The following is a 24,983-nucleotide window of genomic DNA, read 5'->3' on the forward strand; positions in this document are numbered from 1 at the left end:
ACTGCTAATGCCATTGTTTATGAAATAGTGTTTAGTCAATGTTGCTTTTAGTTTTTTTTACAGTAAAACTCTTAAATTTAAAATCTTGTCATGCAATTCTTTTAAATTGGTCACTGGGAATCTGAATTTGTTTTGTAAAGTTATCAGTCTCATGGGGGATCATAACAGGTGCCTGGTCAGTTTGAGGTGGAGCTGCTTGGGTTGGTTTCATGGTGTTTGAAATTGTCTCCTGCACCCAAGGAACATGCAAAATCACTGAGCAGTCTAGCAGATTGGAAGCAGTGGGCAATTTCTTTTTAATGGAAAATAATTCTTCAGAAATATGTTTTAAAATTTCTTATGTTCTAAATATGATGCTTGTTGATCAAATGCATGTCCATCCTGATCAAAAAGAATCGCCACATTTTTATCACAAGTATGGCTATTTAATAGCATACAAACATTCTAATAGGAATGGTTGCATAGTAGTCAATTCATTTCAGGTGCAGTTATAAACTCTTATGATTTATGTGACTTCCTAAACCTTCAATGAGAATGCTGCCTTGTGGACTGTATGTGATAGCTGCCATTCTTTTGTTACATATCTTCATTGTTATCCATTAATCATCAACTAATTAAACTTTTATTAATTATATCACAGCCATCACAACAATGTCATGCTCAAGTTAACCTGCATCGTTGAAAACTGTGTGTGACCATGTTTTGTGTCAGTAAGCAAAGAGTGAAATAATACATTTGGACAAATACCATTTCTGTAACAAGCATGAAAATTTATAACAAAGTATGTTCACTAAGTAAACTGTTTATAAAATCTTTTGTAGGTCTTCCCTGTAACTGTGCTGACCAGTTTGTACCAGTTTGTGCCCACAATGGACGTACCTATCCAAGTGCTTGTATTGCAAGATGTGTCGGAATGCAAGACAATCAATTTGAATTTGGACCCTGTAAATCCAAAGATCCATGCACCCCTAATCCATGTTCCAAAAGTCAAAGGTACCAACATTTTTTTTTGATAATTTGGTTTTCAACCTATCAGTAGCTGAAGAAGATCCATGGAAGATTCTGAGTGCTGTAATTAATTTGATCATGTTAATTACAGTAGCTGGAATCTTCCATGGATGATCTTCAGCTACTGATTGGTATGGGTTGAATTTTTGTTTTGCAGCTGCATTTTGGAAATGTGCATTTACAACAGTTTACATAGCTACTACTATTGTGTTTAGTCATTTCCAGTCATCTAATTTCCCTGATTACCAGGCTCAAATGAGTGAATATTCTGTGTGAATGGCTATGCAAGGGTTTTCCTCAAATGGGCCAATACAGCTGGAAACTCTTAGAAATCTTAGAAACCCTACAGCACAGAAAGAGGCCATTCGGCCCATCGAGGCTGCACCGACCACTGTCACCAATAGTGGGGCAAAGGAAGGGAGACACCCATTGAGGCTTGAGAGAGGAATGGAAAGGATATCTAGGGATGAAGACGGTTGTAGGAAAGAATGAGGACAAGGCCACGGAGGGGTTCAATTTTGGATTTAAAACATTGAGAGCCAAGGAATGTCTGAGGTGATGGGCATGTTGCTGTCTATGGAGGATGCCAATCCAGCAAGGGGAACGTTAGAACATTGAAGGCATGCTGTGCTTAATACACGTATAAGGATTTGTGTTGAAGACAAACACCTATCTCAAATTTGAAATTAAGTAGTCTTGATAATGGTTCAGATCAATCCAAACAAAAGATTATGAACATTTGGGTTTAGCACGTGAGGGTGGCAGGGGAGGTGAATGGAGTCCGTTGCAAGGGAACAGTGCTAAAAAAACTCAGCAGGTCTGGCAGCATTGGTGGAGAGCGAAACAGTTAATATTTAGAGTCCAATATGACTCTTCAGAGCTCATGGAAGAATCATAGAATCCCTAAAGTGCAGAAAGAGGCCATTCGGGCCACCGAGTCTGCGCTGACCACAATCCCACCAAGGTCCTATCCCAATAACCCCACTTATTTACCCCACCAGTCCCCCTGACACTAAGTGACAATTTAGCATGGCCAATCAATCTAACCCGCACACCTTTGAACTGTGGGAGGAAACCAGAGCACCTGGAGGAAACCCACACAGACATGCGGACAATGCGCAAGCTCCACGCAGACAGTGACCCAAGCCAGGAATCGAACCCAGGTCCATGGTGCTGTAAGGCAGCATTGTGACACTGTGCTGCCCCAAGGGAACAGGAATTGTGACAGGCCAAAGTTTTTTTTTCTCATGTCAGCAACCTTTAGGCAGCTGAAGGAAGAATAGGTGCCGACAGATTTTTTTGTGGGTCAGTGAAGATTTAGTCTAATTTATTGTCTTTTCATAGAATCATAGAAACCCTACAGTGTAGAAAGAGGCCATTCGGCCCATCGAGTCTACACCGACCACAATCCCACCCAGGCCCCACCCCCATATCCCTACATATTTACCCGCTAATCCCTCTAACCTACGCATCTCAAGACACTAAGGGGCAATTTTAGCATAGCCAATCAACCTAACCCTTTCTATTGTGGCACCCTGTTGCATGTTGCATTTACGAACATGCATGAATATGAGGTTGGAAGTTCATCTCGGAATCAAATGTGAAAACAAAGTTGAGAATACCCTGTCTTAATCTCAGACTGTTACCAGGGAGAAGGATAGGAGCCTGTAGTTAGGGAATAGAACAAAGGCAGAAAACAGTGGTTTCCATCTTCCCAATACAAAAAACTCTGATTTTTGTCTATCAGAAAGAAAGAGAAAACTTACATTTTCTGTAATGCCTCAGTTCCTCATCACATCTTAAAATACCTCAAACCAGTTAAACATTTTGGAAGTGTAATCACTGTTGTAATGTAGGAAACCCTGTTTATTATTTCCCAGTTTCCACAAACAACAATGAAATAAATGACTAGAGAATCTCTTCTGTTGATGTTTGCTGAGGGAAAACTGCTGACCAGGACATCGATGAGAGAACTCCCCTGTTCTTTGTTGAGTAAAGGCAAAGCATCCTTACATTGCTTAAAAGAGCTACTGTGGCTCATTCAAAGGTCGACATCTTTGTCAGTGTAGTGCTCCCTCAGTGCTAAAATGAAGTGTCAGCCTAGGTTATGTGCTCAAGACTTGGAGGTGGAGTTGAACCCGTGTCCTTCTGAATCGTGTGAGCGTGGAACCAGAGCTGAGGCTGACACTCTAGGTTTAATGTTCCGCATCGTCTGTGTGTCTGTTTTTACATCAGTTCTGCAGTCGACTGAACAATCACTGCAAATCTTTAAAAATTCAGGAAATGGTGTGTGTGGAATATTCCATCAGAGCAGAAAAGTGACGACAGGCTTGCTCACAATTATTAAAGCTGTGTTTAATTTCCTTTCATAACCACCTGCAATTTCATTTGACAAATTATTTCTGTTCTGTTTCTCAAATTGTAAAAATCCTGAGCTTTCCAAAAACATTGACATTTTGTTTTCAAAAGGTGTATTCCAAAGCCAAAAGTTTGTCTCACTAGCATTGCTTTGCTTGACTGTGACCAGTACGAGTGTATCTCAAGATCAATGAGTTGTGAGCTGCTTCCAGTTGAACCTATTTGTGATACAGAAAATGTGGAACACTCCAATCGGTGCGCCTTGTACCAAAGATCCAAAACTTTGTCTTACATGGGTCCATGTCAGGTATGAATACACTGATTTCACACTGTACCGGTCCATAGATTATTTTGCAATCATTAGATCTGAACTTTTCCACAATCCTGTGTTTCTACAAAGTTCCCTACTGAGAGCAAGGGTTGCAAAATTCATCATTAAGAGTACATTTGTAGTTCTAATACACCCTGTACTTGAAGTTATTAATGCACTGTGACTGCTGTAGGAAATTTGGTCCTTGCCAATTTGTTGGCTCTACTTGGAGCAACTATCAACCTGCTTCATGTATGTTGAGTGCACCAGAGGTGGAATAGACTAAAGTAGATAGTTCATCCAATCTTGCTTCTTTTACAACATTCCCTGGAAAGAAGGCTGCATTAAAACCACCCTCTCCTTGGGCCTAATATAGACCAAAGCTGGTGGAATCCTGTAGTTGCAATCAAGTCCAACCCTAATTTCCATCCCATTCTTGCCTGGCTCCTTAGCACCCTTAGTATGTTAGGATCTCTGTTACTTCAGATTTTAATATAACTCATTACCTCCTTAGCACTTTTCTATATCCATCAAACTTTAATAATTTGTTATATGTATACTTCGTCAACTTAATTGAGTTTACTCATTTTAAATTCAGTTTACATTGTGTATAACCAGAGATTCTCATGTCTGTTACTTTTGCTTTCTTATTCATAGCTTTTTCTAACTGGATTGCTCAAGATTGTCTGATACTTGCTGTCAGGGAAAAAGTGGGTTTGCATAGGCCTCTGTTTGAGTTCAGTGAATGGATTCCTTATGTTGCACAGGAGCACAGCAAATAGGAATGGGATAGGTCATTTCGAGCCTAATCTAACATTCAACATAATGGCTGATCTTTTACCTCGACTCCACCTGTTCTCGTAACTCTTAATTCGCTTGATACCCAAAAATCTATCAACATTTTTCTTGAATGTATTCAATGACTGTCCATCCATAGCTTTCGAGAGTTGAGAATTGCAAATATTCAGAACCCTTTTGAGTGAAGAAAGTACTCCTCATCTCAGTCTTAAATGGTTGGCCACTAATTTCTAGGTTCCCCAGCCAGAGGATATACAGGTTGGAACTCAGAAACGGGAAGGGTGCAGTCACTATGCTGGGGGTGTACTACAGACCACCCAACAGCCCACGGGAAGTGGAGGAAAGGATATGTCAGGAGATTCTGGATAGGTGCAGAAAAAATAGGGTTGTTGTAGTGGGGGACTTTAATTTCCCTGGCACAGACTGGAAAGTGCTTAGAGCTGGGGGTCCGGACGGGGAGGAATTTGTAAAATGCGTACTGGAAGGTTCTTTGGAACAGTATGTAGATAGCCCGACTAGAGAGGGGGCTATACTGGACCTAGTTCTGGGAAATGAGCCCAGTCAGATCGTCAAAGTTTCGGTAGGGGAACATGTGGCAAATAGTGACCACAACTCTGTTAACTTTAGGATAGTAATGGACAAGGATGAGTGCTGTCCTACGGACAGGGTGCTAAATTGGGGGAAGGCTAATTATAGCCGGATTAGGCAGGAATTGGTGGATGTTGATTGGGAGAGGATGTTCGAGGGTAAGTCCATGTCTGGCATGTGGGAGTCTTTTAAGGAACTATTGATAAGGCTGCAGGATAGGCATGTGCCTGTAAAAAGGAAAGATAGGAAAGGTAGGATACGAGAGCCGTGGATAACCAGGGAAATTGAGGATCTGATTAAAATGAAAAGGGAGGCGTACGTTAAGTCCAGGCAACAGAAAACAGATGGAGCTCTGGAGGAATACAGAGAGAGTAGGAAAGAACTCAAACGGGGAGTTAGAAGGGCAAAAAGAGGTCACGAGATGTTCTTGGCAGGCAGGATTAAGGAGAATCCTAAGGCATTCTATTCGTACGTTAGGAACAAAAGAGTTGTCAGGGAGAAAATCGGACCTCTCAGGGACAAAGGAGGGGAATTATGCTTAGAACCCGAGGGAATAGGGGAGATCCTAAATGAATATTTTGCATCGGTATTCACGAAGGAGAGGGGCGTGTTAACTGGGAGTGTCTCGGAGGGAGGTGTTGACCCGTTAGAGAAAATCTCCATTACAAGAGAGGAAGTGTTAGGTTTTTTAGGGAACATTAAAACTGACAAAGCCCCAGGGCCTGATGGCATCTATCCTCGACTGCTCAGGGAGACGAGAGATGAAATTGCTGGGCCTCTGACGGAAATCTTTGTAGCTTCTTTGGACACGGGTGAGGTCCCTGAGGATTGGAGGATAGTGAATGTGGTCCCGTTGTTTAAGAAGGGTAGCAGGGATAACCCAGGAAATTATAGGCCGGTGAGCTTGACGTCCGTGGTAGGGAAGTTGTTGGAGAGGATTCTTAGAGACAGGATGTATGTGCATTTAGAACGGAACAATCTCATTAGTGACAGACAGCATGGTTTTGTAAGAGGGAGGTTGTGCCTTACAAATTTGGTGGAGTTTTTTGAGGAAGTGACAAAAACGGTTGATGAAGGAAGGGCCGTGGATGTCGTCTACATGGATTTCAGTAAGGCATTTGACAAAGTCCCACATGGCAGGTTGGTTAAGAAGGTTAAGGCTCATGGGATACAAGGAGAAGTGGCTAGATGGGTGGAGAACTGGCTTGGCCATAGGAGACGGAGGGTAGTGGTCGAAGGGTCTTTTTCCGGCTGGAGGTCTGTGACCAGTGGTGTTCCGCAGGGCTCTGTACTGGGGCCTCTGCTATTTGTGATATATATAAATGATTTGGAAGAAGGTGTAACTGGTGTAATCAGCAAGTTTGCGGATGACACGAAGATGGCTGGACTTGCGGTTAGCGAAGAGCATTGTCGGGCAATACAGCAGGATATAGATAGGCTGGAAAATTGGGCGGAGAGGTGGCAGATGGAGTTTAATCCGGATAAATGCGAAGTGATGCATTTTGGAAGAAATAATGTAGGGAGGAGTTATACAATAAATGGCAGAGTCATCAGGAGTATAGAAACACAGAGGGACCTAGGTGTGCAAGTCCACAAATCCTTGAAGGTGGCAACATAGGTGGAGAAGGTGGTGAAGAAGGCATATGGTATGCTTGCCTTTATAGGACGGGGTATAGAGTATAAAAGCTGGAGTCTGATAATGCAGCTGTATAGAACGCTGGTTAGGCCACATTTGGAGTACTGTGTCCAATTCTGGTCGCCGCACTACCAGAAGGACGTGGAGGCGTTAGAGAGAGTGCAGAGAAGGTTTACCAGGATATTGCCTGGTATGGAGGGTCTTAGCTATGAGGAGAGATTGGGTAAACTGGGGTTGTTCTCCCTCGAAAGACGGAGAATGAGGGGAGATCTAATAGAGGTGTACAAGATTATGAAGGGGATAGATAGGGTGAACGGTGGGAAGCTTTTTCCCAGATCAGAAGTGACGTTCACGAGGGGTCACGGGCTCAAGGTGAGAGGGGCGAAGTATAACTCCGATAGTAGAAGGATGTTTTTTTACACAGAGGGTGGTGGGGGCCTGGAATGCGCTGCCAAGTAGGGTGGTGGAGGCAGGCACGCTGACATTGTTTAAGACTTACCTGGATAGTCACATGAGCAGCCTGGGAATGGAGGGATACAAACGATTGGTCTAGTTGGACCAAGGAGCGGCACAGGCTTGGAGGGCCGAAGGGCCTGTTTCCTGTGCTGTACTGTTCTTTGTTCTTTGTTTCTCTGACTGTAAACATTTCTCAGTCTCTCACTATCCAAAAATAATATGCTTTTTATTTTTCTTTCCAAAGTGAATAATTTCATACTTTGCCACATTTTAAATGTATTAAAATCAAGCGGATGCCTATAATGGCGTGAACTTGATTGCATCACTGACGAGGGGCAGAGAAAATCGGAGGACACAATGTCGCCAGAGAGATTCAGATCTTGAACCCCCGCTGCCACTCCCACACATGGAGAGAATGGGCTCAGGATCCCACCGACTGTCTGACTTTTGTTGGCCATGGTTGGACCAAATTCCCTGTTGGGGTTGTGTGCCTTAAAGAAATGTATATTTGGTGCAGATTATTAGTTCTTTAAATGCTAGCCATTGCTCATAACTTTCAACGTAGTTTCCCAATCTACCTTGGCCCAATTCACCCCTCATAACTACATAATTTACTTTCTTTAGATTAAAGACCCTAATTTTGGACTTAATTCTATCAGAATATGGTCACTCTTACCTCGAGACCCATTTATAATAAGATTATTATTTGAACCTTTCTCTTCGGACAATACGAGATTCAAAATGTAGACTGTTCCCTGCTCGGTTCCTCACCATGCCAATCAAGAAAACTACTTTCTATACATTTCATGAGCTTGTCCTCCACTGAGTTACTGCAGATTTGGTTTCCTAAGCCCCATGGCTACAATAGTATTCTTGTTGCATACGCTTCTATTTATTTGGTTTTGTATTTTGCTGGCTATATTTGGGTCAGTTTTCTTCTTTTCTACCTTTAAATCGCTTCCTAATTAAATATAATGGCAGAAAAATTGCTGTCAGAATGACAGTGAGGTTAGTAGCGTTTGACTGTTCAGTGTACCAATCACAGCAGCTTCAGATGAGGGTAGACGTGAGATTAAATGCAGAAACCGAGATATTGCTGCCCAAAATCCACTGCCATGCTGTTGCATGTGACTCCTTCAAAGGGATTGAAAAGTGTACCATTCCTGTATTTGCATGGTAAATATGCAGTGAACTCACCACAAAAGATAAAATCAACTTTCCTGGCACTAAAAGTTAACTAAGTGTGGAGTCTCATTCCATCTTTCTCTTTTTTCCTATTCTCTCTCTGTTTTAATCCAATCTTCTTTTGCCTTGTTATTTCACTTTTGGTACCTATTATGACATTGAATTCATCCACTCAAATTCACACTTCCGTTTTTAGACCTTACATTGTTTGTTTCACAGTCCTTCCATCTGATTGGTGAAAATGGTGCACAGTTGCTTGTTCTGTTCACTCAAAACCCAGGTGTCATGCATAGGTTGAGGGACCACTTTTCAAATGGATTAATAGTCCCCCATCTAAATTCTAATCCCGCGTAATACTTACGTGATATCAATGTGATGGGTGCATGCATTCAAATACGGGTATTTTGTTTTTAATTCTCCTCTCGAGTATGGCTGAATGTACCTGATGCCCTTCACTAGTCTTGTAATTGCCGGTCCACCAGGCAATCGATAGGTTGCTTCCATCACTCCTTCAACTCAAGCTCACCTTGGTGTGGTAGTCAGCCCATTCCGCACTCCACTTCCACCTACCGGCTGGTGCCAAATGTACCATCGGCTATTTGCATATGTAGCAGAACTCAGTTTGAAAGCCACTGTAATGGAGGGCAGCATGCCATTTTCACCTCACACTGTGTGACATGCAATCGATCATAGACTTATTCTTGCTTATTTAATTTCCCATGTTAATTGGTTACAGAAGGTTTTGGGCCCATATTTAATGAGCCATACTAACACCATAAATTGGGTTCCACTATTTTCAAAGCGATCTGTTCGTGAATTAGATTTTGTGTGGGTAATTTCCAAGGACCTTTAGTTGGTAATGTTAGATGCAAGATGAAAATGTAATTGTCCGCATCAAAAAGCTCCTATTTATTGAAAACTTTGTTTTTGGTTTTATATTTTCTGTGAAGGATGTTTGTGGACAGCAGCCTGTCTGTGGTCATAATGGTGAGACCTATGAGAATGTGTGTGCTGCCTACTCTGATCGTGTGGCAGTGGATTACACTGGACCTTGTCAAGCTGTCGGCATTCTCCCCGATTGCAATTCTCACCCGGAGTGTTCATCTGTCACGTGTCCAGTGCTCCCCAGCGATGGATGCAAGCCTGTCACTCCACCGGGTAAAGAAAAATCTAACCTTTCGTTGAACTAGAAATTTGATTTTTTTTTTGTTAATTTCTACTGAATGTTGACCTATATCTCAACTCCCAATATCAATGGATGTTGTATATTAGGGTGTTTGGGACTATGAGTTAATGTAGGTCTGGAGAAACAGTACCACCCGCATGGGAGTAGTAGAGGATAGTGGTGAGTCTGGTAGAAGTCGGCATGAATTGTCAGGATTGTATCTAGTACATTTGTATATAATTGTTTTATTAATCAGTAGTCATTGTCCAACCATACAAGCCTCCAAACATTTTCATGAGACAGCAAACAACCATATAACATGGTGGCAGCAGGTGAAGGACTCCAAAATCCCTAAGAATGCAGAAGTTAAGAAACTGCAGTCTGGCTTCAGAGAAGTGTGTCTAACTTGAGGATCTTGAATACACAGCTGGAAATTGCCTGAGAAGCTCCATTACATAGAGGCTGAGGGGCAGATGAAAGATCCACTATGCAGCATAGAAGGATTCCACCAGAGCATGTGGAGGCTGCGAGACTTGATTGAAAGTAGAGTAAAGGGCCTCGCCAGATCACAAAAAAGCTGAAAAAAGCTCCAAACAAAAGCTGAAATAAGCTTTTAAATTCAGCAGAATAATCAGGCAGCACCAGCAGGCCTATTGTTTAACAAGCTCGGTTTGAAGAACACTACAGTCCAGATCCAATGTTGGCGCAGTAACACATGGCAACCGCACACAAGCGGAGAATTTTTTTTAAAGCAACAGCTTCAGTTCGATTCTGCAAAGATCAGCAAAGCAGCGAGTTGGCCTAAGCAATTTTTTGAAGAATTGCTGAACTTTAATACTGCTCTTTAATCACGGCAGAGCCCACCAAATCCTAATAAACACAAAAGAAAGTGAGAAAAAAATTAAAGCTGTACTCCCCTGTGCTGAAAGGAGCCATGGATGGTAAATCAACACGACTAGAACAATTAAGTCGGCTGGAAGGGCCAGGCCATGTACAAAGTTGGGTGTTGTGGAGAAGATGATTATTTTTGTTATATGATAGCATCAGGCCTGAATAAGAAAACAGAGGCTGAACAGGTGAATGCACTGTTATATTCAGTCGGTCCAATCGTTGACAACATCATTACCAAGGGATAACTGAATCTTCTGATAACTTTGAATAGACCATGAAGTTCTTTGACACCTAATTTAACTTAAGAAACAATAAAATTTTGAAGTGAGCAAAATTTGATAAGAGAGTCCAAAATCCTGGGGAACCTGTAGACCCTTTCATAAATGTGTTATACAGATTGGCTGAAAGCTGTCACCATGTTGACCTTAATTCGGAGCTTATAAGGGGCCGAATAGTCATGGAAGTGCCCGATGATACTCTTCAGATTTACTCCAGCCTAAAGAAGATCTGACTTTGGAAAAAAAACATCCAATCATCAGAAGCCCGCCATCAAAATTGATCCCATTTTGTGTGGCAAAGTTAAACTGTAGTACAAAATAACCCAAATTGTCCAGCTCATAAAGGAACAAAAGGGCAAGGAGACTCCAGGGCAAGTAAAGCAATACCCAAGCAGCACTGGGGCACCAAACGGCCCCACAGTTGCAATCACTGTATAGTTTTTGCACTGCAACCACATTTTGGAAAGATGTGCAAATCCAAAACCTTGAGATATGTGGAGGATTCCAAACATAGAAAATAGGTGCAGGAGTAGGCCATTCGGCCCTTCGAGCCTGCACCACCATTCAATATGATCATGGCTGAACGTGCACTTTCAGTATCCCACTCCTACTTTCGCTCCATACCCCTTTAGCTACAAGAGCCACATCCAGCTCCCTCTTGAACATACCTAACAAACTGGCCCCAACAGCTTTCTGTGGTAGAGAATTGCACAGGTTCACAGCTCTCTGAGCGAAGAGATTTTTCCTCACCTCAGTCCTGAATGGCTTACCCCTTATTCTTAGACTGTGATACCTAGTTCTGGACTTCCCAATATTGGGAACATTCTTCTCGCATCTAGCCTGATGCACAACATCCACTGGTTCACCCTTGTCCACTCTACTGGTCACATCCTCAAAAAGATTTGTCAAGCACAATTTCCCTTTAGTGAATCCATGACCGATCCTGTCACTGCTTTCCAAATGCTCAGTTATTGCATCCTTAATAATTAACTCCAGCATTTTCCCCACCATCGATGTCAGGCTAACTGGTCTACAATTCCTGGTTTTCTCTCTCCCTCCTTTTTCAAAAAGTGGGGTTACATTAGCTACTCTCCAATCCACTGCAACTCTTCCAGAGTCAATAGAATGTTGGAAACTGATCATCAAAGCATCCACTATTTCTAGAGCCTCTTGAGTACTCTGGGATGCAGAGCATCAGGCCCTGGGGTCTCATCGGGTTTTAATCCCAGCAATTTCCCCAATACAATTTCCTGACCAATAAGGATTTCTTTTAGTTCCTCCTTCATGCTAGACCCTCTGTCCCCAAGTATTTCTGGAAGGTTATTAGTGTCCTCCTTAGTGAAGACACTTGTTCAGCTGGGCTGCCATCTCTTTATTGCCCATTATGAATTCACCTGATTCTAACTGTAAGTGACCTACATTTGTCTTCACCAGTCTTCTGTCACAAATAAGGCCAGGAGGCAAATGAACCATACCAAGAAGTGTCCAACAATGCTTTTTTGGAGAAATCAAAGATCCTAGACTCAAATTTTGGAATGCTGACATATCTGTAGGTAGTTAGCTTAAGAATTTCAAGTTAGACACATGAGCCAATGTGACGGTCCTGCCGGATCAGGAACCGTGTCTAGAACACTTCTGGCTACGGATGTCAGACACACTATTGGGTGGTCCTGGAGAAAACCAATTACTGGTCATAGACATGATTCAAGAACTCTGTGGTAACAAGCAAATAATAGGAATTCTGTATTTCATCCACAATCAACCCTTTTCTCTCCTGAGCAGCAATGCCTGCATTGCCTTCAATCGCCGCAAAGTGGCAGAAGACATCAGAACAACAACTGTAGTCACTGAATTGGATACAATGCTGCTGATCTTGACTGAGACCTCCGTTTGGAATTGCCCTCACTCTGTGCAGAGGCAGTTATTCCAGCTCCTTTGCAGGCAGCAGAAAATACTCTTCTTTGGTCAAACCAGCCATCTAACCTCCAGGTTAACACCATTGTACTTAAAACAGAAGCTACCGAGGAGATGGAGCAGAAAGTTGAACTCAAACTTGAATCAGTCACTGCCACAAAATCAGGAAAAACTACAGCAGCAAAAACTGGAGCTTCAAGCTCGCACTCACAACATGAAGTCAATCCTGGAATAGGAGGGGGGCAACCACCAACTCACCAAGGCAAAACTCAAGGAGGCACAAGTGCACGTGAAGAAACAGAGCACAGCAGGTAAAATCAAACTGCAGGTTGAGCTCAAGGATGAGGAACGTACAAACATGAAGGTAAAACTTCAACTTCCAGGAAAAACATGGTGGATCCCAATGAACAAGAAATCCCTAGTCCATTCTTTGAATGAATGGAGCAGACATTCCCTCTGGTGGGAGAGAAATAAGCTCAACTAAGGAAGACAGATTGGTGACGAAGAAAAATACAACATTTAAGGTGTGCAAGAAGCAAACCAGATGTTAACACTTCAGTATTTGAAACACCAAGTACTACAACTTCAACTCCAGACCAACAAAGTCAGGCAAAGCAGTTGAGATTACCATTCCTCTCAACTTGAAAAGAACAAGATCTGGAAGAGTCGTAAACCTCCAGCCTGTCTGAATCTGTAAAATCAGAGACTTGGGGGAGAAGGGGTAGCATGTAAATACATTTGAGTAAAGACTTGAGGAGGGGGGCTGTAGTATTCATGTGTTTGCGACTGTAAGGGTTAATGTGGAACTGGGGTAACAGTACCACCTACATCATAGCACATAAAATCACATGGGAGTAGTAGAGGGTATTGGTGAGCCTGATGAGTGTTGGCATGAAGATAGTATCTGTGCAGGACTGCACCTGGTATAAATGTATATTGTTATGTGTTATTAATCAACAGTTATTGTCCAAAATGCAAGCCTGTAGACCTTATCATGAGACAACATACAACCATACAGCAGATGTTTCAGCTAGCCAAATTCCATTTTATCATGATGCATGTAAATACTGGGTGGAATGCATGGAGAAACATTTTGTAGAGAAGATTGTACTGAGCCTGATTGAAACTATCCATTTAAATGAGTCCAGGTTTCTCATTGGTTCACACCAAAAAGCACTTTAGTAATTATTTACTGCAAATGTTATATTGGTACAAAGACATAAACTTGTTGCTATCTTTTAGGAGCCTGTTGCCCACTGTGTGCTGGAATGCTGCGGGTTTTATGGAGCAAAGATCAATTGGACAGCCTTGCTAAGGTAACTCATCAATACAGAATTAAAGCAAATGCCTCCATTTTGACTTCGAATATAATTGATCAAAGTGATTAGCTTCTGTTGCAGTGCCTTCCAATAATATCTGTATAGGAGAAGCACAGCAATTATTCATCCACTCTCTCAGGATATCTGTACCTATCAGGAGAGAGAGAGCCTGGTCTTGCTATCTCCACATAATATTTTCTTTATATCAAATGTTCGATTGGCTAATGTATCCTAAACCTACAATGGATTTCTATTAGCCGTGTTATTAAAGAGTTACTTTGTCCGTGTGGTGAATGTAAAACAATACAACAATTTATGTATAGATAATTCTAGGAAGAGTAGGCCAGCTGGTTACTCTTAAGGAAAGTCATTCTGTTGTTTAACAGCTGCAATTATATAGCTCAATGTAGGGTGGGATTTCGATTAGCAAGGACAAGAGTAAGCTAAGTGAGCTGGATTTTTTCTATAAGATATATGTACTTGCAAATTAATCACATCAGAAATTCCCCAATGCTTTGAAATGTGAAATATATATAATGCAAATTGAGAGCTTTTATTGTGTGATCAGAACTGGGTTTTTGATATACAAATAACGTATCAACTGCTCACTAGGAGGAGCAGAGATGTTGCTTGATTTGTAAAGAATGGCTAAATAATGTGTCTAATGAGCGAGAATGTGATGGGTTTTTTAAAACTTATTCTTTCATGGCAAATGTTAGTTGGGCTTATATGAATGAAGCCAATCCAATATATTAAACTTAATTCAGTGGGAAATGTATTACTGCCAGGACCTGTAATATAGATTTGGTTTATCAATGTGTCACAGAGTCACTGTCACACAATCCTACAGTGCAGAAGGAGGCTATTTGGCCCATCAAGTCTGCATCGACCACAATCCCACCCAGGTCCTATCCCCATAACCAAATGCATTTACCCTAGCTAGTCCCCCTGACACTAAGGGGCAATTTAGCATGGTGAATCCACCTAACCCGCACATCTTTGGTTGTAATCAGAGCATATTAAAGATAGCACGACTTTGGTAGAGTGGGATTTTATGCTCTATTTCTGATTCCAGAGTCAATATTTTTGAGTTGGTAAACTGAACCGACAAACCAATTGACTAAGTAAAAAGGCTTCAATGCAGCTGCTGAATGATGACTTTGTTTTATGGTTTTTATTATTTGAAGTGAGGAGAAAGAAAGTAAATTCTTCATTTAAAGAATTCCATTGGTGGTACTACGCTGATGCTTATATAAATGCCGTGTTATTGATGAAGCAGAACTTACTTCCTAATAGGAACAGGAATAGGCTATTCAACTCCTCAAGCCTGGTCCAACATTCAGTAAGGTAATGGCTGATATCTACCACAGCCTCATTTACCTCTTAATACCAGGTACAGCTAAACGTTCAGAAGTTTAATGTGTGATGTTCATTTGAAACAAAAACGGTTGATTGTCATGGGAACATTTGAAAATTATTTTGCAGTCTATTACTGGAACGATGCACTTTTTCATATTGAGCATTTATTTTTCCTTGCAGTTAAATAGGGGCAGACCAGTGTCTGTACACGACATCATTTATACTTTGCGTCTCCACGTTTCAGTACCTCAGTGTGATGTTTTTGGATACCTGAGTATAGAATCTGACCTTGTGATCCTCATAATTCCAGTTGATCAAGATCCAACAACACTACAAGTATGTTTTAAATATTGTGCACTTTTTTAAACTTTTTGGTTATGTTTTATGCAATGCAGAAAAATATAATTGTTCTAAGGCAATATCAATTGCATTTAATATATTTATTTGTATAATTAATGGTCTTGCATTTAGTATGTGAGATGTGTATCTTGTTTTTTAATGGTAATGGCCGGGATTCTCCCAAAAAAGTTCTAAGTGCCGAGTTCGTGTATACACTGGAGTAAATCAGACTGATTTTTTAAACTAGGTTTTCAAAATCTGTCTCCCACAGTCTGAGCACTGCAGAATGCCCTAGTGTGATTCACACTAAAAATCAGGAGGTGGGGCCTATTCCCGCTGGAGAAGCCGGCAGCATAGCGCTGAGCGGGCCACCGATCAGTCAGAGCCGAGATTGTCGCATGCGTAGTAGCCCCACACTGCCGGCCTCCTGATTGCTGGCCAGCTTAATCACTGGCCAGTGCAGCAACCCACAACGCTGCCCCTCCAATCCCGCACCCCCCTCCACCCCTGATCGCTGGGCTCCTGCATGTCACCAGGCCTGCCTCGATTTCCCCCCCCACCCCCGCCACCCCTCACAGACCTGCAACTCCGATCAGCCCCTTGCTGCTTCATGCAGAGTGGCAGTGGGACCTCACCCACCACCCCCACTGATCGCTCCCAGAGGCCCCCATCCCATTGGCACTGCCCTTGGGCAGTGTCAGGAGGCAGGTTGGCAATGCCCACAGGGCACCCCCCTAACCCCTGACCTTTTGGGGGGGCCTCAATGGCCTCCCTTCACTCCAGCGGGGTCAGACCGCCTGTTGCAAATCCCCCTGAATGAACCACTCCTGGCGGGTGGGGGCGGGGAGGTGGCAGAGGCTAGTAGGCCCAGAGACTTCAGTCCTGGGCCCGCTAATATGATTAGAGAGATCAGCTCCACACCAATTTCCAACATGGAGCTGATGACACCAGAAATCCAAAGGCCATAGCACCCAGCAGGAAACCTGCAAAACGGCCTTCACTGATGTCTCCCAGCAGCGCAGCGGGCTGAGAGAATCACCCCCAGTACACCTGAAAGTGTTACCTTACAGATGTCACAGCTCCAAACATGGAAATGAGGAGGGCATTCAGTTATTTGAGCCGCTTTTACCATTAATTTAGGTTATGGCTGATCATTGCTGGCAAGGCTGGCATTTGTTGCCCATTCCATTTTGCCCTTGAGAAAGTGGTGGGTAAACTACCTCCTTGAAACATTGCAGTCGATGTCTTGTAGTGAATTCCAAGATTTTGATCCAAGGATGATAAAAGGATGACTATGTATTTCCATGTCAGGATGTTGTGTGACTCGGAGGAGAACTTGCAAGTTGTGGTGTTCCCATGCATCTGCTGTTCTTGTTCTGCTAGGTGATGGAGATTGCAGGTTAAAAGGTGGTATCAAAGGAATCTTGGCAAGTTGCTGCAGTGCAAATAATGCTGCCACTATGTGCTGGTGGTGGAGGAAGTGAATGTTTAAGGTGGTGAATGGGTGTACATCACAGGTCCATTGGACATAAGGCAGTGATGGGCTAAAATTAGCACTTCTCCATTAGCTACTGATGAGATATTTGATTTACTAAACATGAATGAATCAAAAGTAGTCTGATTCATTGAAACTAAGAGTTAGGGAGGCAAGGTCAAACAGGAAGATATAAAGGAGCCTTTAGAGATGAATCAAGGTGCAGGGGGCTTAGAAAAATGCTTTAAAATGTCGAATCGTGATGGCTGATGAGTCTATCACTGATAAAGGGGAGGAGAGTTTTGTGGAGTAATTCAGTCATTGAAGAGCATGGGGCTTGAGGTGGAATAGCAAGTCTCGGAGGTTAGGTAGACCGAGCCACGAAAGGATTTATTAGCAAAGAAGAGGGTTTTGAAATTAATGAGTTGAGGGATGGGATTACGTAGATGTCAATGAAAACAGTGATAATGTATGGATGGATTTTAAAGTGCAATGGTGCATAGACATCAGAGCTCTGTGTGAGTTTAAGTTGATGCAGGATGGACTTTGGGAGGTCTGTGAGGGTGTTGGGGAAGTTTGAGTCTGGAGGTGACAAAGATATGAATTGTCGGCATTCAGTGACAATATAGTGAAGGAGGGAAAAGAAATCAGACAATATTGAAGAAGTGGAAGAGATGGTCTTGGTGATGGTTATGTGATCTAAATCTCAGCTCAAAAACTCTGATTGTGCTGCACATCTGAGTTAGCCTGAGTGAGGAGCCATAGAGGAGGGTTGGAATTAGGGATTTACAATGTAGAATTTGTCAAGAGTCAAATTTGTCCTTTTTTCATAGTATGGAGGTCATGAAATGCATCACATGCAGTATTGGTAATGTTTCTGATCAGAAAGGATAAAAAATCCATCAGGGCGGTTCTTGAAAATTTAAATCAGGCTTGTTTGTAAGTCTTTTCTCGAGCAGGGTTTCTCTGATTTTGGGAGCTTAGAGTGGAGTTCTCAAAGTCCAACAGTAAGTTCCAGACAGAGTGATCCATGTATGCCTCTTTCTACTCTGAAGAAGTGAACCTCTTGAACTTATTGAATTTCTCACAAAAGTCTTGGAGCTGTTTGTCTCTCTGATCATTTGTATTATTTGTCCTCATCAATTTCCGCAGTATTCAACTGCAATTGGTCTTTATTGCTTTTACTGTTCCACTGCATTTGTCACACAACTCATTGATGTTTAATATGCCTTAGTGCAGTGATTCTCAAATTGTGGTCTGTGGAGACTTTCCAAGAATAAATAAAATTATATGAAAGTGATAACGAGGTGTGCTCAGTGCAAAATGGAAGGCACGAGTAGAGTGCAGCAAACACCACACCAATAATAGAGAAGAAGGTGCACCCACCTCACTGATAATTGTAATTAAATATCTGTTTTCTCAAAAGTATTGTTAAAACACTCTTTATATCTGGCACTATTATGTTATGAGTATTATAAATTAGGTGAGGCTTTGTGATTACTAATCCATTTGAAAAGGGCACTTCAACCAAAATCAGTTCATAAAGGCTACGATTCTCGAACTGAGTACTCATCCTATATGAAGCAACAAGAGATAATCAACTTTTCCTGCACCTTAAATGGATTAAACTCAACATCTGCAGTGGACGTTTTTTTTTTAAATTGCAATGGTGCACTCTTAACCTCTACCCTTTTTGGTCATGTATATAACCATATGAGCTCTAAACACAACCTTGGCTATCTGTCCTGATACCCATGAAACCATTCAATTCCAGCCTTGGGTGACTGGCCGTATTTAGTTTGTACGTTCTCCCTGTGTCTGCGTGGGTTTCCTCCGGGTGCCTTGGTTTTCTCCCAAGATGTGCCAGTTAGGTGGATTGGCCTTGCTAAATTGCCCCTTAATGTCCCAAGTGTGTAGATTAGTGGGGTAAATATGTGGGCTTATGAGAATAGGGCCTGGGTGGGATGCTCTGTCAGAGAGTCGGTGCAGACTCAATGGGCCGTATGGCCTCCTACTGCACTGTTAGGATTCTATGGATTAGACTTTTAATTCCAGCTTTTTTATTGAATTGAAATTCCACCATCTGCTGAGGTGGAATTCAAGCCCAAGCCTGCAGAGCATTACCCCGAGTCTCTGGATTACTAGTCCAGTGACAATACATTCATTGGGTAACATATTTTGTGATGCCCTGTGATTGTAAAAGCCATTATGAGCTATTTCTTCTTATCTGTGAAGCATCTTGCATTCTTTTTGCATTAAAGGCGCTATATAAATGCAAGTTGTTGTAAGTAACAAAATTTGATTCATTGTAGCATTAATAATTAGACTAAGCATCTTTGTCACGGTTAGTGTGATCCAAACTGTTTCAAAATGTAATCTTGGACATTTTTAAACTTTTGCCATTGAGAATGCTTGAAATATTAATCAGTTTCTGTTATTTTCCAGATTGAGGCTTGCAATAAAGAGGCTGAGAAGATAGACTCTCTGATACAATCCGGTAGTCCAGCTTTAATGGCTCATGTTCCTCTGTCAGCACTAACCACCTCACAGGTGCAAGTTTCATTAAGGGATTCATCTGACTCTGCAAAGACAATCCTCTCCCCAGCTGCACTTTTACTAACCCTAGTGGTTGCTATGTCGGGGTTCTTATGATTCAGATAGACATTGCTTGTTTTTATCAGGACAGGTCTGTATTTAACTTGCTGTTGAGCTACAGGTGGAATGAATGCTTAATGGCTGAACTACAACCCCCCCCTACATAGTGAACTACAACCCCCCCCTACATGGTGAACTACAACCCCCCCCTACATGGTGAACTACAACCCCCCCCTACATAGTGAACTACAACCCCCCCCTACATAGTGAACTACAACCCCCCCCCTACATAGTGAACTACAACCCCCCCCTACATAGTGAACTACAACCCCCCCCTACATAGTGAACTACAACCCCCCCCTACATAGTGAACTACAACCCCCCCTACATAGTGAACTACAACCCCCCCCTACATAGTGAACTACAACCCCCCCCTACATAGTGAACTACAACCCCCCCTACATAGTGAACTACAACCCCCCCCCCTACATAGTAACTATAGAGGAAGAGAAGCCAATGAGCAACATAAAAAATTAACTTTATCTTCTAAATGCAAGTAAAATCCAAAATATATCTTTATACAAGCCTTTATATGAAGGGATTTGTTTATTTTATTTAAAATGAATGCAGTTTATCAGTTAGTTCTAGTGCATTTATTTCTTAAGAACTACTCGATAGAGTTTGGATCTTGATGTGCAGTAGTTCACTAGTCTAGTATGTAATGGTCAACTTGATAAGTGTAAAATTGGTTGAATTTGGTACCTTTTAAGATTTTCACATTTGCCATTTCAATCAGTATTGCATAAGTTTAGATTTATTTTTAGTGAGTTCTGTAATGCACAGTTAAACCTCAACAGAAATAGTTTTGTAATTATGTAATTTTATAATCTAGCGTAAAGAAGTGGGCCCTTCGGCCTAACTGGTATGCATCAGTATTTTAAACTCTATACAAACCTAATAATTAATACCACTTTTTCCTGGAAACATTTCCTTTAACCTTCTTCCTTATACATCTCATCATCTAAGTTTATGCTCCTTGTCATCAATTTATCCTCTTTCACCATTTTGCCTTCAAACTCTTTCAGAATTTTGAACACATTGGTTAGACACCCCTAAGTCTTCTCTGCTGCAGTGAACATGTCCCTAGATTTTAATTCTATCATCGTATCTCTGGGACACTCTGCTTTCACCCTGCTTTCTGTCCTTTGCCATCTCTCCATCATTATCACCTAGTTTACCCCGAATACCAGGGGCCTTAATCATTGCAACATGTTTCTTAGTATGTGAATTTCCACATCCGGTGCCTCACTTTAGTCTATAGGCTTAATTTTCGAAAGATTTTGAGTATATGATTGAAGCTTGATCTACCCTTAACAAATCCATTCTGACTATGCTTGATTAGCACGTACATTTTTAATGCTTTCCCTATTTAGGATCTCTAGCAGTTTTCCTGATACTGATGTGAGGTTAACTGAGCTATAACTATGTTCATCAACCCTTAGTCCTTGGGCACAATTCCTATTCCCAGAGGAACTTTGTGAAATTACCTCTGTTACTTCAGCACTTAATCGCCCTTTGTTTTCTGAAATGTACACTATCTAGGTTAGGATAATTGTCAATTTGAACTCATAAATCTGTTTAATACAGTTTACTTAATGTTTATACATTGAGGGTACCTCTACCCATATTTTGGGTATTCTGTTCTTTGCCCTCTACAGAGACCAAAAACTTAGTATCTGTAAAGATACTCATTGTCGCTTAGAAGCTCCATTGCATTTGGTTCTTACAAAAGTTACTGCTGCTTCTCCCTCTTTCAAATACAAGTCTTCTTTGTATACCACCCATGGCTCAGTTAGTAGCACACTTGCCTCGGAATTAACAGGTTCTGGGTTCAAGTCCCACTTCAATGCTCTAGCACAAAAGGCAGACACTCCAGTCCAGTGCTGAGTGTACTATATTGTTGGAGGTACCATCTTTTCTATAAAACATTAAACCAAGGTTCCATCAACCTGCTTAGGTGGGTATAAAAAATCGTATGGCACTATTTCTAAGAACAGGGGAGTTATCGCACCCCATCCACTCCTCCCAATTTTGATTTTGAAACAAAATTCAATGATTCTAACAACGCAGGAATCAATGCTTCAACCCTCTTAATATTAATCTTATATTCTGCTTAATTTCTAGCAATATGGTCAACAATTTGAGTATGGAACAAGGGAAAGCCCATTTGGTTATGAAATCTATTCCCTCCACAAGCCATACCCAATGTTTCACATTATTGACTATTTAAACTGCTCATCATCCTGATGGAGCTGGACAAACACAGCCAAAACTTTTGAGTTCACGAGAGCAGAGATATTTGTGGGTGCAATATTCAGATCTTTGAACCTGACAGGACAAATTGAGAAGGCTGTTTTTTTAAAAAATGGTATACTAGATCTTTGAGCTTTATATAGAGGTACTGAAGCCATGAAATTATGCTGTAAGTTTTATAAATCACTGGCTATGCCCCCACTAGAGTATTGGGTGCAATCTGGGCAGGACATCATTGTCTTATGTTGCAGAGGAGAGAAAGTTCATTGTAATGGTAAGAGGAAAGGGTTCTGTTATGTGTTTCTCTTTCGAGCAGAGAAGGTTATGAGGAGATTTAACAGATGTTTTCAATCTTGTGAAGGATTTTGATATAGTAGGTATGTAGAAAGTGTTTCCAGTGGCAGAAGAGTCAGTAACCAGAGGGCACAGATTTACAATAATTGATAAAAGAACTATAGGCAATATGAGATCTTTTTATGCAAGATGTGATCTGGAATGCCTGAAAGAGTGGTGGAGGCAGTTCAGTAACAGTTTTTTAAAGTGAATTGGATAAACATTTCAAAGGAAAGTGTTTGCAGATCGAGGGAAAGATGTGGGACTAATTAAATAGTTGCTTCAGATAATAAGCAGAAGCACAATGGGCCAATTGGCACCTCTGCTACATCATTCTATAACTCTGTTCAGTTCAGGTGAAGTTTATCCCTGACCCCAAAGTGTCCAAGATACTAATCCAACTTCCATTATTCAAGTCGCGTTTTACAGATGATTTATTCAGAATCCCCTCGGCTCAAAACCATGAGACAATTTTAGAAATTTGGACCCCAGTAAAGATCTTCCCACATGGGGTGTCCATAGTGCAAATTCAGACACAGTTGTCAGTAGGCCCTGGAAACTTCAAATTTAAATGGATAGAAAATCTGCAGGTCAAATGACTGCAGACTTGAATTCCCATTGTATGCTGCCAGCATGTAAAATAGCACTTTAGGGGTGGGTGTTTAGTAAGCTCTATCCTTAAAGCCTTTCTGGGTAAAACAAAAGCAGCAAAGTGGACAGATGGATCCACAAAGTTGTTTAACATGCTTAAATGTGAGCGTTACAGTTGTCTAGTCAACTGGTACATGAACGAACCTTCAAATTTAAATCTATTTTTTTGTTAAGTAAACAAATGCCTGGTGTTAACACAAATTATGGTGCATTAATGCGGTATTTGCTTGCTGTGATTAGGTTGTTTTTGTTTGCAATTAGGTTTTATCGATGAGCTGTAAGGATGTCTGCTCATCTCGGGTGTAGGGAGTAAAGTGACTGGATTTTTAGCAATGTCAGTCACATCAGGAAGGATACAGTAGTATGAATCATTTGTTGAAGTACTGAGGATATTTCTTGATCATTTGGTGGTAAAGGAACTGTATTTTTAAACGAAGAATAGTTTTTAAAATGAAAGGATTTTGGGCCATATTTATTTCCGGTGAAAGTGTTTAAAAGGTTTGTGCTTTCATAGAAACCGCTCATTGATCTTTTTCCCAGGTTCAGGGCTGCCCTCAGTACTTTTCCATGTCCAAGTTGGTTTATAAAAATTAGCAAAAGGAAACACATTTTTTTATAATCAGAAAAAACTGCAGAATTAAGCAGAGTAAAAATAAGTTAATGGAATATTTAAATCAAGGTTAAATATTTTGGACTTTTGATAATAATGGCGAAGGATTTTGAAACATTACCAGAGCAGTGACTGAAGTAAATGGTGTCCAGCTTTCTGGCCCAGAGCGCAGGTACGTTACAGAAGATGTGATGCAGCAGGAGGACAAGGCAGCATCCTCTCATCCGTGTAAATATCATATTTACGGGAGATGGTGCTGTAATGGTAACGTCACTAGACTAGTAATCCAGAAGCACTGGCTAACGCTCTGGACATACACACATTCGAATCCCACCATGGCAGCTGGTGGAATTTGAATTCAATTAATAAACTTGGAATTAAAAGCTAGTCTCAGTAATGTGACAGTGACCAATTATCAATTGTTATAAAAGCCCATCTGATTCACGAATATCCTTTAGGGAAGGAAATCTACCACCTTTACCTGATCTGGGTTATATGTGACTACAGATCCACAGCAATGTGGTTGATCTTAAATGCTCTCTGTAGCGGTTTGTTACTGAGTAGCTTGCTAGGCCATTTTAGAGTCCAAAAAGAATGAAAGCGGATGGACCACCTGGCTTCAACCTAATATAATGGCGCATCCAGTCATGTCGACCCTGCAAAGTCCTCCTTGTGCCAAAATTGGGAGAGCTGTCCCACAGACAAGTCAAGCAGCAGCCTGACATAGTAATGCTCACCAGATCATAATTATGAGACAGTGTCTCAGCCAACACCATCATCATCTTGGGTATGTCCTAATCCACAGGCACGACAGACCTTCAGGCTTCAGAGCCTTTCTCCATCACCTGATTCAGGAGAACTGGATCTGGTGATGGAGAAAGGTTCTGAAGCCTGAAGGGAGATGAGGGAACCCGATGTGAAAATGCACCATGGGTACCAAAGTTGGATAAAATACTGAAAGAAATGCAGAACTCCCACTTACCTGATGAACAAGCTCCGAAAGCTAGTGGCTTGTGCTACCAAATAATCCTGTTGGACTTTAACCTGGTGTTGTGAGACTTCTTACTGTGTTTACCCCAGTCCAACGCCGGCATCTCCACATTAAGACAGACCTAGTTGTGGCACAGTGGAATATAGTTGGGATGCCATTCCCCTGAAAGTTCTCAAAATTGATTCCAGACATGATGAAATCTCATGACATCAGGTCAAACCTGAGCAGGAATGTAGCTGCTGGACTGATTATGCGGCAGGTAGTAAGGGAATCTTTGTAAATCTGCCTGTCACAGATGCCTCTGTCCATGGTTGTATTTGTAGGAGTAAACACCACAAAGTGCTTGTGGAGATGAAGTCCTCACACTGAGGATTTCCTCCATCATGTTGTGTGGCACTACCAACATAGAAAG

General features: G+C 41.6%; 1 protein-coding gene across 3 annotated transcripts in view; it reads left to right on the forward strand.

Annotated features, from left to right (window-relative positions):
• The window catches only part of reck (reversion-inducing-cysteine-rich protein with kazal motifs), a 135,342-nt gene extending 115,336 nt beyond the window's left edge, over positions 1 to 20,006 (forward strand). Inside the window, exons 17-22 of one of the 3 annotated variants that reach the window (XM_078216525.1) lie at positions 822 to 993; positions 3,478 to 3,673; positions 9,290 to 9,497; positions 13,830 to 13,903; positions 15,446 to 15,601; positions 19,524 to 20,006. In XM_078216525.1, coding sequence (XP_078072651.1) covers positions 822 to 993; positions 3,478 to 3,673; positions 9,290 to 9,497; positions 13,830 to 13,903; positions 15,446 to 15,601; positions 19,524 to 19,730 — 1,013 coding nt within the window. In that variant the 3' untranslated portion in view covers positions 19,731 to 20,006. The other 2 variants (XM_078216524.1, XM_078216526.1) reach the window with 2 other exon arrangements.
• Positions 20,007 to 24,983: the final 4,977 nt, after the last annotated feature.

Source organism: Mustelus asterias, chromosome 7, assembly GCF_964213995.1.
Source record: "Mustelus asterias chromosome 7, sMusAst1.hap1.1, whole genome shotgun sequence".
NCBI lineage: Eukaryota > Metazoa > Chordata > Chondrichthyes > Carcharhiniformes > Triakidae > Mustelus > Mustelus asterias.